This window comes from Temnothorax americanus, unplaced genomic scaffold (assembly GCF_048541705.1).
Source record: "Temnothorax americanus isolate GAGA-0224 unplaced genomic scaffold, ASM4854170v1 Scaffold23, whole genome shotgun sequence".
Lineage (NCBI taxonomy): Eukaryota > Metazoa > Arthropoda > Insecta > Hymenoptera > Formicidae > Temnothorax > Temnothorax americanus.
The window spans coordinates 2,037,729-2,055,000 of record NW_027509371.1 but is presented as its reverse complement, the minus strand read 5'-3'; the positions used below and the strand labels follow the sequence as shown (position 1 = coordinate 2,055,000).

Genomic DNA, 17,272 nt, shown 5'->3' with positions numbered 1-17,272 from the left:
GGTTAGCGCGAGTATATATAAGTCATCGCGGGATTGTCAATCGTCGGCGCCGAGTCAGTTGTCAGCAAAGTGAAAGGAATGCCGCGTAGACATACTTACCGCGGCGGAAACACACAAATCGCATCCAGGTCGAAGATGTGATCCGGATCGATTTCACGTCCCGAGATTGACGCTCTATGAGAGATATCGCCGGAAAAGCACCCGCGGGCGCGGAATTTCCCGCGTATATAACACGTAGGCGATACGTATGTACAATCGCGTGCTGCAACTTTGATATTCCGTAATAAGTATATTCGATCGATATCAGCGCGGTTTCTTATCGAAATAACGCTGGGTTCATCGCCGTCCGCCGTCCGCCGTCCAACAAATCCGTCGACTCGTAAATAAATAAAAAACATGTATCGATTAAAAAGAAAATATGCCGTATTGCGAGATCCGCACCTGCTTTTTAAAAAAACGGTCGCGTTGTTCTTTATTCGTCACTAACCGTAAAATGCATTGTACAAGAAATATAATTTTCATAAATACAGCTCGTTAAAAATAGTAATGTTATCAATTGAACGAGAGAGAGAGAGAGAGAGAGAGAGAGAGAGAGAGAAATTTTAATATGGTAGATTAAATGTATCTCACGTTCAAAATGCATACGAGGCGATAAACACGTGTCCGTCGATTAAGAAGAACGTTATCACGAAACTGCAAAAACTTAAATTAAAACAACACGAATACGCATATCCTTAATATCCCGAACGCAGCTAAAAACGGCCGAATGGACGACGGACGACGCCAATCGACGGGAGCTGCAACCGCGTATATTTCTGGGCGGTTTTAGCTGTATTATACTATCGCTTTTTCCTGGTGCCACATTTTATCAGCGGCGCCGATTCACGCGCATAACTTTATACTCGTACCGCGCGTTCCTGCTACTTAATCCTGCTATACGAATAAATGAATCGCTACACGCGATGGAAGGAAAGAGAGAAACGGAATAAGAGGCCCTTCCGGGCGGAGGACGGCCGTCGCGCAAAGAATAATCCCCATGCAAAAGTCACGCAGGTCTTCGCAGGTTTAACAATGTTCGCCCGACGTCGGCATTATTTCTACTTACCTCGAACGGCGATCGGACGGGCGGGCACGGATGAGCCCGATGAGCGTCGTCGATGGTCGTCCGCGCGGTCGTCGGAGCGATGTGTGCACTTATTCTCTCTGCCACTAGCTCTCAGAGGCGAACGCGTCGCGGGGACGCGGCCTGGCCGACGAGGGGGTCGCGCGCCAGCGTCAGCTTCAGCTCCATCATCCGCGGCGGCACATCGCCGCCGGCGCACGGGACGCTAATCGATAAAAGTGACTCCGAGGTCGACGCCGAGGAGCGCCGTACGGAGTGCGGACTGCGGACTGCGGGATGCGGGATACGCCGCGCGGAGATCGGAGATCGCGGAGTACTTCCGAGAAAGAGAAAGAGAGATAGAAAGGGGAGATATATATATATATATATGTGGATATATAATATATATATATGATATGTATGTACGGACGCGTAAACGCGGCGTTCGCGCGTATGCGACTCGTATGTACGCGCGCGCTCGCGTGCGTTCCGCACGCGTTTTCTCGCGGCTTCGAGGATTCGAAATACCTGCAGGCGCGAGCGGCGCGAGTCACGTCACTGCGAGTAGTGCGAGTGGCAGAGCGGTGCCGGCGCGGATGCGCGTTCCGCCATATTGTCGCAATTGCGCGTTTTAAAGGGGGACCGTACTCGGAGCTCGGAGCTCGGAGCCACGGAATCGCATACAGAGGGCCGAACGAGAACGAGAACGACCCACCGACTCCACCGACCGACTGTCCATTCGTCCGTTCTCGGCTCGGTCGCTCCTTTATCGACGCCACTGAAACTGAATCGCCGCTCGCCGCCGACGGAGCGCTCGGCCGTCTCGCGTTCGATTTTTTTTTTCTTCTTTATCCTTTCTCTCGAAGCGCACCGCGCGGCGCGCGGCGCGCACCTTCACCCGCTCTCGTCGGCGACTCTCATCTCGGCGATATCTCGTTTCGCATGATTCTGAAGAAATTTTCATATTAATGTATAATTCGTTAATGTATTATTAAATATTATAAACACTATATTTATATTGTACACACGTGTGATTTTCTCCGACGCGTTTAATATCCATCGTTTTGACGCTCTTTAATTCGATATGGATTTAAAACAGAGTGCAATTCTTGAACAGGTTTAAATCCTGCGGCACCAACTATATACGTTTGAAAACGTTCCACGAGAAATGATTCTGCGGTTGCGCGGTATCATTTCATTTGTCGAAAAATAAATTTTTCGACCGTGCTGATTGGCTATAGTCCGGCGGAGACTCGAAAACTTTTCCCCTTACTCTCTTCATCGAGCCAATCAGTATACGTTTGAAGAATGCGTTGTAAAATAAAATATTACAGCCTTGCTCCAAACATTTATACTCTAATGTCCATTTCTACCAATGAAGATTTATTTTTATCTCCTTTTTATCCATTTCTAATTCTCATAACTAGAAAAAGAATATATGTAGAATAAAATTTATGGAAATAAGTTAAATTAATTAGATTAAAATTAACCTGCATTAGTAGAAATGGGCGATTTCTACCAGTAGAAACAGAGACTCGAATCAAACCATGCTTTAAATGTTGTGTTTTGGTAAAGCAGCGACTTTCTCGCGAAATAAAATATTCTCTGCTTTAAAGAAAAACGCAATATTAGTCGTTTATGCCTCTCAGTACTTAAAAAATAACTGCTATATTTTCGAAACTTTTTTGTTTATAACTTTTTAATAAAAAACGAGGGTAAATGTTTAGTATAACGCTCTCCCCTCCGATTTTCTTAAAAATTTGTAAAATTGTTTATTTCTGTGTGTAAAAAACATTTTGAAAAGGTCCCGTTTTTTTTTTAAATTTAATTTCTAAGTTTTGATGTTACAGGTTTTGTGTTACATGTTTACAAAGTTTTAAGAAAATTGGAGGGGAGAGCGTTATACTAAACATTTACCAAAACCCCGATAGCACCAATATATTCTATAAATATTCATATAACGTCCATAGGCATTCTGGACATAATATGGACATCCATAGGATATTGTGTGCTGTCTGGGAACGAGCGACGGCCAAAACCTTCCACTCAAGAGGGTAACCTTGACAACATATGTCAAGGTCAAGGTCATCAGAGGTGCCTCTTTTAAAATGTATAATTACTTTAATTTACATTCTACGCGCCCTTTTACGTTTCAAATTTTCACGTGACCACTGAAGGGTGAATAAAGTCTACAACGGTGCTTATTGTCAACGTAGTATATTACAAAATATGATTTATAATATACTTTTATAGCATAATTAGTAATAAAAATTAGAAAATTTGAATTTCATAGCGCGCCACGAGGTGAACAGTAATAGCCAATCAGGCTCTCGTTTTCCTGGTAATTTCACTCGGCTCGTATTTGAACGCTCGATCACCTTCTTGCGTTACGTAGACCCGGGCCGCCGCCGCACCGCAACAATTACAATGGCGCCGCTAGCGTTCTTTTGACGCGAGTTTTCGTGCCCTCGTGTCTTTTCCCATCTTTTCCGTTTAGAGCTCCGAAATGGTAAGTTAATGAGTCGCGAAATCTGTCTACATCGCGCGTATACGACGTGAATCCGCTTGACGTGCGAGATAAATCCGTGGTGCGTGTTTCCGTGTGTCCGATAATATATTTATGAAACGTTAAATGTGCTCCGGTGCCAGGAAAATCACGATGTTCTTAAGACGTGTTGTACCGCTTCGTTTTCCCTCGACGATCTCTCTTGGTCTCTTCTAATTGGATTTACTGCGTTATGATTTCATCGAAATTATTCTACAGCGATACGTAAAAAAATTTTATTTCTGCTCGAATTAACATTCCGACTTGCTTGAGTAGAATTAAAATTAAATATTGAGACTAACCTATATTCGGGCCTAACCTAAATTCAGCGGCAAACTTCACACGTTATTTTTCATCCTAATCACATAGATTTACATTAGTACAAAAAATTTAAGGTTTTAGTGAGATTGTTTTTTATATTTGCTATTTTTATGATTATATATATAGAAGATTGAAGTATTTATTGTCTTTTATTTTTATGTTATAAAATGTTCGATAGAAATGGGAAATGGGCCTTCATCGAAGCTGTGGTACTTACATCGTCAAGTATCACAGTCAAAAAATGGCCAATAGTATAAAAAGTTCTTCAATTAAGGTCACAGATTGAATTGCATATTCCTTCTGTATCACCCAAGAAGTGCACAAAATTCTTTCTGCAAGAAATTAAGTCCAACAGTCGTTCTTATAACTTGTAATAGTTCTCGATTCAAAACGTTCAATGAATTTATGCTTGTATGAGAAAAATGTCCATATTGGATTGACGTACAATGTGAAAATTTTGCAGTTTTAATTTCAAAATATCAAATATCTTCGTGTTTATTTTATCTACTGTTTGACTTAAACTTTATCATTAATTTTTGATTATTAATTATTTAATCATTTTTATCACTAATTTGATTTTAATTTCGAATATTTTAATATTGTATTAAACAATTTTTTTCTTCTAGGCTCGAGGTCCAAAAAAGCATCTCAAGCGTCTTAACGCACCGAAAGCATGGATGTTGGACAAACTCGGGGGTGTGTACGCCCCCCGACCATCCACTGGTCCACACAAACTCAGGGAATCGCTCCCTTTGGTTATCTTCCTTCGTAACAGGTTGAAGTACGCCTTGACTAATTGTGAAGTTACTAAGATCGTGATGCAGCGCTTGATCAAGGTCGATGGAAAGATTCGCACTGACCCTAATTATCCTGCCGGTTTCATGGGTGAGTGCTTTTGCTATATTATATCTATTATAATACGTCTTTCACTTTTGTGTTATAAAATGTTTGATAGAATTGGGCCATTATCGAAGCTATGGTGTTCATATTGTTAAAAGAGTATCATAGTCAAAAAGTGGCCAATAGTAAAACACGTTCTTCAATTAAGGTCGCAGATTGAGTTGCATATTCCTTCTGTATTACCCAAGAAGTGCACAATAATATCTCGTAGCTCATGCACAGATACGAGTACCGATAGACAGTATCGATTAATATCATCGTGATTGAATTGTTTTAGATGTTATTACAATTGAGAAAACTGGCGAATTTTTCCGCTTGATCTATGACGTCAAGGGACGTTTTACTACCCATCGTATTACTGCTGAAGAAGCCAAGGTAATTGTTTTTGATATCGTATACTTTTCTTTTTTTTTTTTTTTTTTTTTTTTACTTAATACCATTATGTATCTATATATATAATGTGATATTATGTTTTGCAGTACAAATTGTGCAAGGTAAAGCGCGTCCAGACTGGCCCTAAAGGAATACCGTTCTTAGTTACGCACGACGGTAGAACAATTCGATATCCCGACCCTGTTATAAAAGTTAACGATACCATTCATTTGGATATTGCCACTAGCAAGATTTTGGATTCCATCAGATTTGATTCTGGTAATTATTTACTTGCAAAATTAGAAGAAAATACTGAAATATTGAAAAGAGGAAAATATTGAGCGTAAATCTTCTCTGATTATCAGGCAATCTGTGCATGATTACCGGAGGAAGGAATTTGGGTCGCGTCGGTACCGTCGTGAGTCGTGAGCGCCATCCTGGCTCCTTTGACATCTGTCACATAAAGGATGCTCAAGGACACACCTTCGCCACGAGGTAATAAGGACGAAATTTGTTTTTAGTTGTAATTATTCCGCATTATTCTTTGTACATAAATTTATAAATTGTTTGCCTAGGTTGAACAATGTCTTCATCATCGGCAAAGGCACGAAGGCGTATGTGAGTCTACCAAGAGACAAGGGTGTGAAGCTGTCGATCGCCGAGGAACGCGACAAGAGATTAGCAGCGAAGGGAGTGAATTAATAAATGTACATTTTCGAGAAAACCTTCAATAAACCGAGATTGTCTTGGTAACTCTTTGTTCATCCATTCGCTTGTAGATGAATTTCACTATAACAATTTATTGTCAAAAAAAAAAAACAATTAATGCAGTGCCACAAAAATATCACCATTTCCCCATTTCTTTAAAATTGGGTTTATAAAATATATATAACGTAAGATATAATAAAATATAATATAACGTAAGATCAAACAAAAAGAAGTGAAATGTGAGGTATATACAGCGTGTCTATATAGAGTGGATCAAAAAAGTATTTGTACATCCAATTTTCTTACGATAACTTTATACGTACAACTGTGTCTATAAGTAATTTATTACATACAGTATATAAGTTACTTATCTCGCAGTTCGTAATTATGTATTATTCCTTCGATTAAAGTTATTGTAAGAAAACTGAATGTGCAAATACTTTTTCGATCCACTGTGTATTATACATCATGATTGATTCACAGTCTAACATCAACTTGATATATTTGAAAGATTAAAGATAAAGTAAAAATTACATAACGAATTTTAACCGATGAAATATGTATAGAATTTGATTTTTATTTTGAAAGTTTACGCGGAATGACGCACGAATATGAAGGAACGACATTGGCTGCGTTCAAAGTACGAATAGAAGGGCGCGGCGCGCATGTCCGGCGGCCATGTTAGTCGCGGCTACACCGGCTACCGGAACATGGGATGGGTTCGGTGGTGCGAAGTCGCGGCTGCGTTCTCTCGCGAATTTTAATCGTCAAAAATTGGCGGTGCGCGTTAATTCACGCCGGGACTGACGAACAAAGTTACAGACTATCGTCACGTCGTATTCGTCCACGTTTGCGATCATCCGTTTTCACTGGGAATCCGGTGGCGAATTTCTCGCCGCGAATTAAGCGAAAAATCTATCGAAAATCGGGGCCGTCGGGGGCCACACGAATGATCGCACGATTCGCAGAAGCAACACAGCCTGACCAGGAGCAAATTCGATTTGTTACGTGTTTCAATCATGCATGCAGCTGTACATACATGTATGTATCTCACATTTAACGACTTCACGCGCGGTTGATTTTATAACAATAATTTGTATTTGTGATTGCAGATCTTCGCTTTTCTTTTCGAGAATTCGAGTTGTCGCAAGTGGAGCGAGAAGAATCAGCCGAAAGTTGGGAGTCGAAGGAGTGATTATACAGCTCGGCGAAACGGTGAGTAAATTATTATCTTTGATGAAAGGCCTGTAACGCATTTTTCTAAGCGCGTTTTATTTCGTGCTAAAAGTGGACACTTATAATAATTAATATATATGGCGCATCTGTGAACGGCACGACATTCTACGAATTTAAAAAAAATACTAACAATTCTAATAGCCGTTTCCGCACAATAATGATTATTTTGTGTGTGGAAGAATGATATGGATATATTTATGCAGAGAATAATGATTTAATTGTTACATATAATGATAGTAGAATTATAAAATGTATTTAGTCAAAATTGAAATTTAATTATTTAATATTTAAAATTTAAATATATATAAGTATTATATATGATTAAAATCGAATAATTTAATACTACAGTGAGGTAAAAAATGTGTTACAATATTAACGTTAGCTGGTAATAACAAATTCATAAAAATGCTAATAATTGCAATAATAGTTAGAGAAATTATAGAATATAGTTCGGTTATGGTATTGCAATTGTTATTGTACAAAATTAATACTATGATATTGTAATAAAATAATTTTATTTGCGAGTTGAGCATGAGATGGCTATACATTTAATGCTAAATGCAATTATCAATACGAATCTATAATTGCTAAAATCTCGCAATTTAAAGATTATCTTTTTAATATACTGAATATAATTTACAATCGAAAATCGTTGGAATGAAAAGACGCACGTCTAGTATAATGTGCATCGAATATCGTACGAAATATTTCTTAAAGTAACACTATACGAACAAGCGTAAAGAGCAAACAAGTTTGAAGAAAAAAATCCAGACTTCTAGGTTTTTACTTTTCTGGCAGCCAAATTTCTGTATTTAATTCAAGCGCACTCTGTAAAAGAGCATTGCACTGCTCGTCCGTGAGCTTTTCGTTTCTCTGCTGCACTTCCTTTGCAGCTTTCAAGTACCTATTTGAAAGAAAAAACTTGTTACAAGATGTACACGTATTTTCTGCATTTATACTTTTATAGTTTTACATAGCCATTATTAAGTACGTAAAATTTTCATTCCATACTTGAAGTTGTCACTATATTTTATACACTGAAAGTTTTTCTGATTTTAATTTTTTCAAAAAATTTGTTAACATATTAGCTTTACGCTAGCTCCTACGAAGCAGAATAATAGAAAACATCGATAGAAATAGAAGATTACTTTTGTATAGAAAGGACCATGTTCTTGATTTCGTTCTCAACAGTTCTGGGCGACGGTCCCGTGTATTCCGTATTCTCGACGTGTTTCGTCCGAACGAACGGACAAATACGAATCCATCCGCCTTCCCTTATGCAGGAAACCCTCCAGTCTCTGCCGTTGTCCCAAATTGGTGGCGAGGCATGATTCTCGATCGTATTTCCCTTATATCGACGTATGTATTTGTCCATTAACAGCGGGTTATAACGGGGCCACGTAGTCGGGCAAACTTCCGGTGTTGATTGTCTCAGCTGAAAGAAAATTACAATATATAAGCATCATATGTACTAATGTACTAAGTGTATACCAATGTGTTACTCAATCTATAATAATATTTCGAGATTCATTTCTTCTGTTTTTATTTCTGTAATTGAAAATATTACTTTTGATATGTTATCGGTATTTTCGATTACAAAAAGCAGAAGCTTTCGCTCGCGATTACCGTAGCTCGGGTCTCCGAGGAAAGATTTAGAAAAGTTTCGGCTTCTCGCCCGAGTTTCGATCTCTTTTTCACGGAGCGGCCGAACTTGGAAGACACTTCGCCGTCCTCCTCAATGCGATCGAGGGAGGACCAGATTGTGAATAGAGAGAGCCCGGTGTTACGTACTGGAAGACCCAATAAATCAAACAGATCATGCAACAAGGGCTTTTTCACTTCTGAATCGACTTCGCAGTCGTTACTCAAAGCCGGACTTAAGTTCACCTGTAATTTATGTAAATTTATTATATTTTTTTATCATTCTATTTAATTATTTTATTTTATTCTTTTTCGAATCACACGCTCTATTTACCTCTAAGAGCCACGGCTTTAAATTCTCGTCAATTAGCACGTCGAAGCCGAAAAATTCGAAGCAGTTCGAGGATCTAGGAATGCCCGCTGCTTGACTTAGAATCGTTAAAGTGACTAGACACGAGATTCTCTGCCAAAGAATCCAATCGAAGTATCCTGACTGTTCGAAAAATCTTCGCAATTGTCTAAATGTCCATTTGCATCCTATGTAAAAATAAAAAATTTAAAGTTTTATTTTTAAATCTATTTAATTGCGTCTATAGTTACAGAACGAAACATTATATAGAATATATAATAAAGATTGAGCGCCATGAACCCAGACAGCACCAAAATCGGGACATATAAGACGTCTTTTATCCATCTTTTAGTAAAACGTCTAAAAGGTGTCTAAAAGGATATCTTTTAGACGTTTTATGTCCCACGTTTGGACAAGTGTGCTGTATGGGAAGGTAGTATATATAGTATATTAATGTATCACAATACCGGCACCGATGCGTTCTTTCTTTTCCGAGTAGCCTGGTCCTAATTTGTTGAGAGAAAAATTTGTGAGATGTCGAAAGGGATCATCCAATCGCTCCAAGGAAAATTTTTCGGTGGCGAAACGAGCTAGACCTTCCTTGTACATGTAAATCGTTAACGGCCGATACGACGGCACGCACACGTACAGGCGAAGATCGAATTTGTATCCGCCGATCAGCAAAGGGTTCTCGATATATCTTTGCACAACCGCGGCATTGTCGTACGATAGATCGCTTAATTTCTGGAAAAACACATATATGTTATCTAATTTGTGCGATATTTTTGTATTTTGTTTTGCACTTTAAAGAGAAGCCTCACGCGAAATAGAAAGATTCCTCTCCCTTGACTTTGGCCGACCGGCTTGCAAATCCAAACTTTGTCATCCTTCTCGCAACGACTACACTCTTCGGCCAATTTTGTATATTCGGAAGGCAAGTTGTATCCTACGGGACTGATACGATAAATGAATATATCTCCATCGATAAAAAATAATCCTACATTTAATTGTGAAATTTATTATTATATATCTTAAATTGGATGAAAAATAACAATTTTTAAACAAAAATTTAATTTAACTTTAATACACATTTTAATTTAATAAATGCGAGGATAATGTGTTTTACGAGAAAAACTTTTGCGTTAATGCAGACAGACAAGTGCAATTAAAAGTTTATGTACCTGAAGTCATATATCGAACCGTAGACTTTTTTCATGCGCTTCAAGTGACGGATAAGCTTATCCTTTCGGCAGATGGAATTTCCCTTTGGTATCCGATTGACAAACTGTTCGAAAAATAATCCGAGTTAAATAATTTCCTGAATTGAGCTAGCAGGTATAATTAGAGAAAAAAAAAATATATATATATATATTAGTTACTTCGACGTTAGATTCAAATAAATAATTAATTAAGAAGTTATTTAATTAAAACGAAATTAATTAAGTCTAATAGAAATAAATAGAGCGTCGTTGCTAAAAATATTAGTTAAAGTTAACTGAGTTTTAATCGATCTCTTTAGGAGATAAAATTGGCGAGCACTAACGAATGGAAAAATAAAAATTTATTTATTATAATATAAAATAACAGGCAAATTTGAAGAAAACGTTATCTTTGCTTTTTCTTTGTTCGTTATTTACGTTTCGGATAGAGAAACTCAAAAATTTTGATGGGTTGCTCGAAGTTCACAAAATGCTTCTAGATATTGCGTTATTACCTGCCAGGGAAATAACGGCCTGTAATGCGACATGGGGAAACCGCCGAACCGCCACCATAAATTCCATCGATCTTTGAATACATTATTTTCGCCGGCGTACTCCCGCCATCCCCGTTCCGTGCAAACCTACAGAAGAAAACATCCGCGATAGGGAAAGGGTGGTTGATATTTACCTCGACATTTATTCCGAAGGCTCGGTACTATTTATAACCCGTCTCAAATGTCGATACGAAATGTGAATGCTCGAGCATTATTCCCCGTCAGACAGCAACGAAAAAGGCAACGAATTTTTTCCGCGTTATTCATCGCAACAGCATAAAATGCTATAAACATAACATCACGACGAAACGCAATCATTATTCTCGCGAAGGTGATGTAATAAAGCACAACTTCGAAAATTTGGCATCGATCGATGTCACTTATCGTACTACGTTAATTTACATTCTCGTATATCATCGACAGATTTATAGATATAATAATTTAAAATGGAATCACGTAATTTTAAAGTAAACCGCTCACGAATACATTGGATGAATATAGTAGTTTTATCGATGCACTCGAGATTCCAGTGGATATAAATATTTTTACATATAAAATTCGTGGAGAGCACTCGACTTATTTCAGTATATCTTACTAAATATATGCATTTTAGCATCTTGCTTATACCAGGGGTTACAACCGAAGTATCATAATCGATATCTATTTACTCCACACGCTGCGCACGGACGTGTCGCATCGATCTCTCATCCAATTGGCCAAATTGATAGACCGGAACCACTTTCAGTTCGGCAACCGAAAGTGCATTCCTTAATTCCAGCTACCTACGCATTTCGAAGTTTCGAAACTTTCGAGAGTGAGCGCACGAAAATAGCGACGACCGCCCTTGATTTATTGTCGTGTTATTAGAACATTAGGAATGACTGCTCGTTATATCAAAAACGAGCCAAGGCCTCTGATTACAATTAAATCGGCGTGCACGACACACACGTCGCTTTATAATTTAAGAGTTTATTTTTGGATCGTCTTAAATTCATATTTTTCAAACCAAGAACTTATACGCTTATAAAGTTAAAGGATTATAAGCTTATCATAATTTTTTACTCTAAAGTGGTTTAGAAATATTTCTAATTATACGAATACAAATAATTGAGAAAAGATTTACGAAACACTTGAGCAACTCAAGAGTAATTATATTTGTCTTTGTATAATTTTAAACTTCAGATATATTTGTTTATTATAATTTAATCGTTGTCTTTTTGTTTTCAAATTAGAAACAAAGATAATTTCTTAAACACAGTACTTATGCAGATTTTTCTACGTCATGCAAAGTATTCTGAAACTTTATGTATAGTATTCGACACTGTGTCATTATTTAATTTTGATTAATCCCATGTTGCGTGAGATACGATTGAGCTACTTCCATAACTTCGGAGTAGCTTATGTTAGATACATTTATGATTTATGCAAAACCACTGAATAATTCGAAAATTACACGCCTACTGTGCTTATTGGCAAGCTTCCATTTTTTAAGTCTTTCTCTCACGGATAACCCAATTTTATTGTTTCTCTTTTATCCGACTGTTGCAGTTAACGATCAAAAGTAAACAAGTAATTGATTTAAAAAATGAAGATGGGTATATGAAACTGGATGAAAAAGATTTTATTAGGACAATTATTAGGACAACACACGCGAATTATTGAATGAGTAGCTAGTCGAAAACAAAGTAAACGCGAGGACTAATTATACGCCAGCGAATCCAATTTACAGAATATTATTTCCACACTGACATGGAATTTAGATTATTAAACTCATTATTAATTACAAAGCATGTTAATTTTTTGGCGTTACCATATAGATCTATTTATAATGCTTTTTCCTATCATATATTTAAAAAGAAATATTATCGCATTATCAATTGAAAAGAAAAATATATTATATTTTTTCCAAATTTTACGCGTGCACGCGCAATTTTTTCAATTTAATAATAATTTAATGTTTACACAGAATGTACTTTGAGCTTTGATATAAATTTTTGACAAAAAGATTTATTTTTTAAATTAAAATATTGAAATAACTGTCATCATAACCGATTGAAAAAAATGTTTAATTGCATTAAATAGTATTAAAATTAGCAAAATTATATTATTTATATAAATTCAACTTTTTCTTCTCAATAATTTTCAATTTAATATTAAAAATCAACGTCAATTTACAATAATAAAATTTACAATACCTAGTATGTTTATACAATAATCGTCTCTCTTATAAAATTTTATTTAAGTTATTATTTCAAAAAGGATATATGTTCCAAATGAAAGAATCTACCATTAAAAATCAATTGCAAGACAGCCTATACTTATTGTTAGTACTCAGGCTTGTTAATCATTTTTTATAATAAGAGATACAACAGAAGCACACTAATAACTTTCGTTTTTTACCATTGCATGTCGCACTTACCTAATCGTCGCGTCTAAAAACGGCAAGTGCACGCAGAGGCGCGTTGCAGGTATGCATGTATGTATCGCGTACCTTGAAAAGTATTTGGTTCAAGGGCGCTAAGTCTAAGTTTGTAATTGTACCTGTACGAACAAATTCCAACGGGCATAAAAACCGAGCCAGAGGGGGACCTATCTACGACGCGTCCACCGGGTGTATAACGTTTTCCGTCGAAGCCGACGACCTTTCGCGTCGAATCGTATATCGATTATCCGCGATGCATCGCGCGGCAACGCGTGCGGCCGTTTCGGCACTCTCGTACGTCAATGAATGACATGAAATTTACGATTGAAGATTACTATTGGTCTATGATTTCGGATGTGCATTATCGAGAACTTCATCGACGATCGTTAGTATCTGGGATTATGGAAAGTGCAATTTCATTTGAATTAACTATACCTGTACAAGCAGATCCGGTCCGGTACCATTGTCATTTAGTCTGAACACAAAAGGCCCTTCCATGCATTTTATTGCCATGCCGAAGCATCATACTCTTTTTGATATTTAAGAGATAATAGCGAACCTCTGGTTTAGTTACGTCGATATTGCATTATATTCCAGAAGTGCATTACGGCGCATGTAATCTACAAGAAAAGGGATTAAATCAAATATATTTTTGTGTTAGCAAACGCATCAATAAGTTATTTAATTACACTAATTTTGTATTGTCTCGAAATGGCGCTATTAACTCTTTTGCACACAAAATTGTTGTTTTCTCTAAAAAAAAATAGAAGAATTTAATTATATATTTTCTTCACTGTGTGCAGAGCATGAATTAAAAAAAATCCAAGTATCGGTGAAATTGGGTAATAACTCTTGAGATTTCATCGACAAGAATTTAATAAATACAATCTCGTACTTTTTAATAAATAACGCAAAGTAAATAAGTGTCATTTATTTTCTCAATAAAAATTAAAATCTGTAATAAAAATAGTAATAAATGTGTGGATTATTTTTTTTATTTGGAAATAACGGAAACGGATTAAAAAATCAAGCGTAGAAAATGTATCGACATTAATCACAAATTAATGGCAAAAACGCGTATTAATACATTAGCAAGACCTGTGTATATCGTGTGATATTACCAAGTATTCTTCAATGTCAAGGATATTTTGAAATATAAAGCGCATCTTAGATCGCGGACGACGCGACGCCACGTGTGCGTCGTGTCTATAGCTTCGACTCTCATAATCAGTACAAGCAAAATAGAAAGCAATATACAAGAAGAACTTTACCTTTGCAGATGATATATATTTTGTCAATAATCTTAATCCTCATCACATACAGAAAGTTATCTGGAAAAATGTATGTATTATATTACATTATTTACAAAGTAGGAATCAATCATTTCACATGATAAATATACTCGAGATCACACAATTTGTTACATATCTAAAGGTTGATATAATTGTATATAAGATATATAATATCGTAGTGAAAATCATACTTTATGATTAATACCGCTATTTTCTACGAATTGTGTAATTCTATTTGTTAATACTTATGAGAGACTTACACAGTAATTAACGGAAATGAATTCGCTGCCAATTCTGCTACCATTTCGACTCGATGAATCGAGAATCGCCCGTGATTTCGATACATCGAAGCCTTTTTCTTCGCGAAGTTCCTCGCTGAGATAGCTAGTGCAGAGAGTTGTAGACAAGGCGGGATCTCGGTCCTCACTGGTGCGCGGCCACGTTCCGGTCTATACGCAATCGCTTTCGGCTGCTTCGCAGGTGCGCAGGCTACTGCTGTGAGTCGCTTGCAGCTTTTATGCGCTTTCCACCGCGATTGCCGCGAGGGACGGCAAGGACGTCGGATGAGAATGCCGGTAGTAAGATAGTAGGCGGTCAGAAGCAGCTCGTTATGGAAGGATTGGAGAGAATTTAGATAATTCGAATTTATGGAAGGTTATTAGAAGCACGCGACGCGCACTGTCGTTCTTTTCCGTCAAGCCACAGGGATGGTTGCACGTGGCAACTAATAAAATTCTATACTTTGAACTGAAAAATATCGTACATTGATATCGTAATATTTGCATAATTATATTGAATATTTTCTTACAGTCAACAAAACTATTCAACTTTTGTTTCTTGCGAGTCTGACATTTTATAAAGCACAAATATATCTAACGATAGTGTCAATTAATATTAATAAAATATTATTATAGAATGATATAATAAAATGACAATTTTAAAAAGTAATATTTTCAGATTTTTAGAAATTTCAAAAATATTGTTGACTTTTCCAGATTAGATGTTATATAAAATTTTAATAATTAACATTTATAATTAACGTTTTTTAAATTAACGTACAGTGTGTCTGATTGTGAGAGATTTATATAATTATTAATCCAACCCTGCCTTCAAGTGTATTTTATTGTATGTTAGTGTTAATTATTCTGCGACAGTTTCAAGCTCAAATGAGAGATTGAACTTTTCTCCAGCATTCCTGCGTGCTTTTAATGTCTCTTTTAATGGTCGACGCATTTTTAATGGGAGATAATTATAATTGGTACCTATTTGCGAAGATTCTGACAGAAATAAAAGGACATTCTTTAGATGTCACGCGACGATAAATGTAGGAATGAGAGTTCGTGAAAAATTATTTTAGTTTCGGCAATTACATTTAATTGGGACATTATCCGATTACCTGAATTTCGTTAAAAAGTTTTTATCACCGCGGAACGATGTGCGACATCATTATAGTGATCGTGTTTGACGATCGATTAGGACTCACTGACGACCAACGTGCAATGTGCAATGTGCGAAGGACACAATTGCAAATTAGGCGCAAAGATGAGGACTCTACACTCTACGTATATTTCGGGTGTAGGAAAATCGACCGAAAGTTCGAAAGGGTGAGCGTAATCGACGTCGCAACGATTTGACGTCAAATGTCAAATGTCTCGCGGGTCTCGCGTTAAATTAAATTCCTCATCGCATACTTTTTTTACCGCATTCATCCGTGCACAGGAGTAGTTAGGCACTGAAATATTTGATATTATATTTAGAATCGAAGCAGATATGAGAAAAAATGACAAGATTTTAGTTAGCACAACGATAAAGTGAATAAAATTGTATAAGGATCTGTATATACCGTTAGATCATTCGAAATTAAAGTTTTGAAATTTGTATATCGTGTTGAAGATCATTCGAAAGCTTCAGATAAGAAAGTCTCAATATTTACGACTGTAAAAATATTTTCTCTTAAAACCCACTATCATTTTTCACGACTCTAGCCACTCACTTTATTTATTTTCGTTTTAGTGGATTTATAGTTTTTTCTACTATCGATATAGTTTTCTTATTGAAGCATACAGTTATTCAAAGTCAATCTTTTATAAAGGTCTTTCAACAAATTTTCAATATCTAGTCCGACTCATTATTTGATAATTTTATTTATAAAATATTCTGAAATATTCTGTTTTGAAAGAAGCAGAAGACTATCTTTCGTATCTGTCTTCTTTGAAGACAAACAGGTATCGCGCGAAGGCATGCACGCTAATGATAAATCGATGAAACATTGCAAAGAATACTTCGGTTAGAAGTCCGAATTAGTTTAATTGGTCTCATCGAATATCTTATTCCAATCACGCATCAATCTTTCTTGAGACTGTCGATAAATAAAAATGACGGTTATGGCATTTTTGCAGGCTCGTTCATTCATCCGCTTCAAAATTCGATTTATATGATACATTCAATATTCCCATTCATTGAAGTATACGGAGTGCTAGTTACAAATAACGCTCGTAAATTATAGATAGCTTTACTGCATTTTTATTATACACCTCGTTACACGCGAATCTGCCGTAATGCTTGCTTCACCTAATAAGGGAATCTTGAGAGTTCTTTTCACTGATCGTTTCAATGAAGTAACTAGTTTCA

General features: G+C 36.6%; 3 protein-coding genes across 6 annotated transcripts in view; 2 read left to right on the top strand and 1 right to left on the bottom strand.

The window, feature by feature from the left end:
• Positions 1 to 3,456: 3,456 nt before the first annotated feature.
• Rps4 (ribosomal protein S4) lies at positions 3,457 to 5,993 on the top strand. The gene is made up of 6 exons (XM_077407849.1): positions 3,457 to 3,611; positions 4,595 to 4,853; positions 5,146 to 5,243; positions 5,348 to 5,519; positions 5,606 to 5,735; positions 5,816 to 5,993. Exons 1-6 carry the CDS (start codon positions 3,609 to 3,611, stop codon positions 5,940 to 5,942), a joined length of 789 nt encoding a protein of 262 aa, XP_077263975.1. The 5' UTR covers positions 3,457 to 3,608; the 3' UTR covers positions 5,943 to 5,993.
• A 662-nt stretch (positions 5,994 to 6,655) lies between these two features.
• The window catches only part of LOC143898459 (uncharacterized), a 62,011-nt gene continuing 51,394 nt past the window's right edge, over positions 6,656 to 17,272 (top strand). The window contains exons 1-2 of one of the 4 annotated variants that reach the window (XR_013257212.1): positions 6,656 to 6,951; positions 7,061 to 7,163. Coding sequence is in view for 1 of the 4 variants with exons in the window: in XM_077407966.1 (XP_077264092.1) it covers positions 6,664 to 6,989; positions 7,061 to 7,163 (429 nt within the window). In the remaining 3 variants the exon portion in view is untranslated. Of the gene's footprint in view, positions 6,990 to 7,060; positions 7,164 to 17,272 lie in introns of all 4 variants that reach the window. The other 3 variants (XM_077407966.1, XR_013257211.1, XR_013257210.1) reach the window with 3 other exon arrangements.
• LOC143898450 (putative tubulin polyglutamylase TTLL2) lies at positions 7,228 to 15,425 on the bottom strand. Its single transcript, XM_077407946.1, has 11 exons — positions 14,902 to 15,425; positions 14,621 to 14,680; positions 13,785 to 13,969; positions 10,889 to 11,014; positions 10,356 to 10,459; positions 9,996 to 10,128; positions 9,642 to 9,918; positions 9,160 to 9,362; positions 8,811 to 9,071; positions 8,333 to 8,619; positions 7,228 to 8,088 (listed from the first exon to the last, which is right to left on the bottom strand). The coding sequence occupies exons 3-11, from the start codon at positions 13,860 to 13,862 to the stop codon at positions 7,968 to 7,970; spliced, it is 1,590 nt and encodes a 529-aa protein (XP_077264072.1). The 5' UTR covers positions 13,863 to 13,969; positions 14,621 to 14,680; positions 14,902 to 15,425; the 3' UTR covers positions 7,228 to 7,967.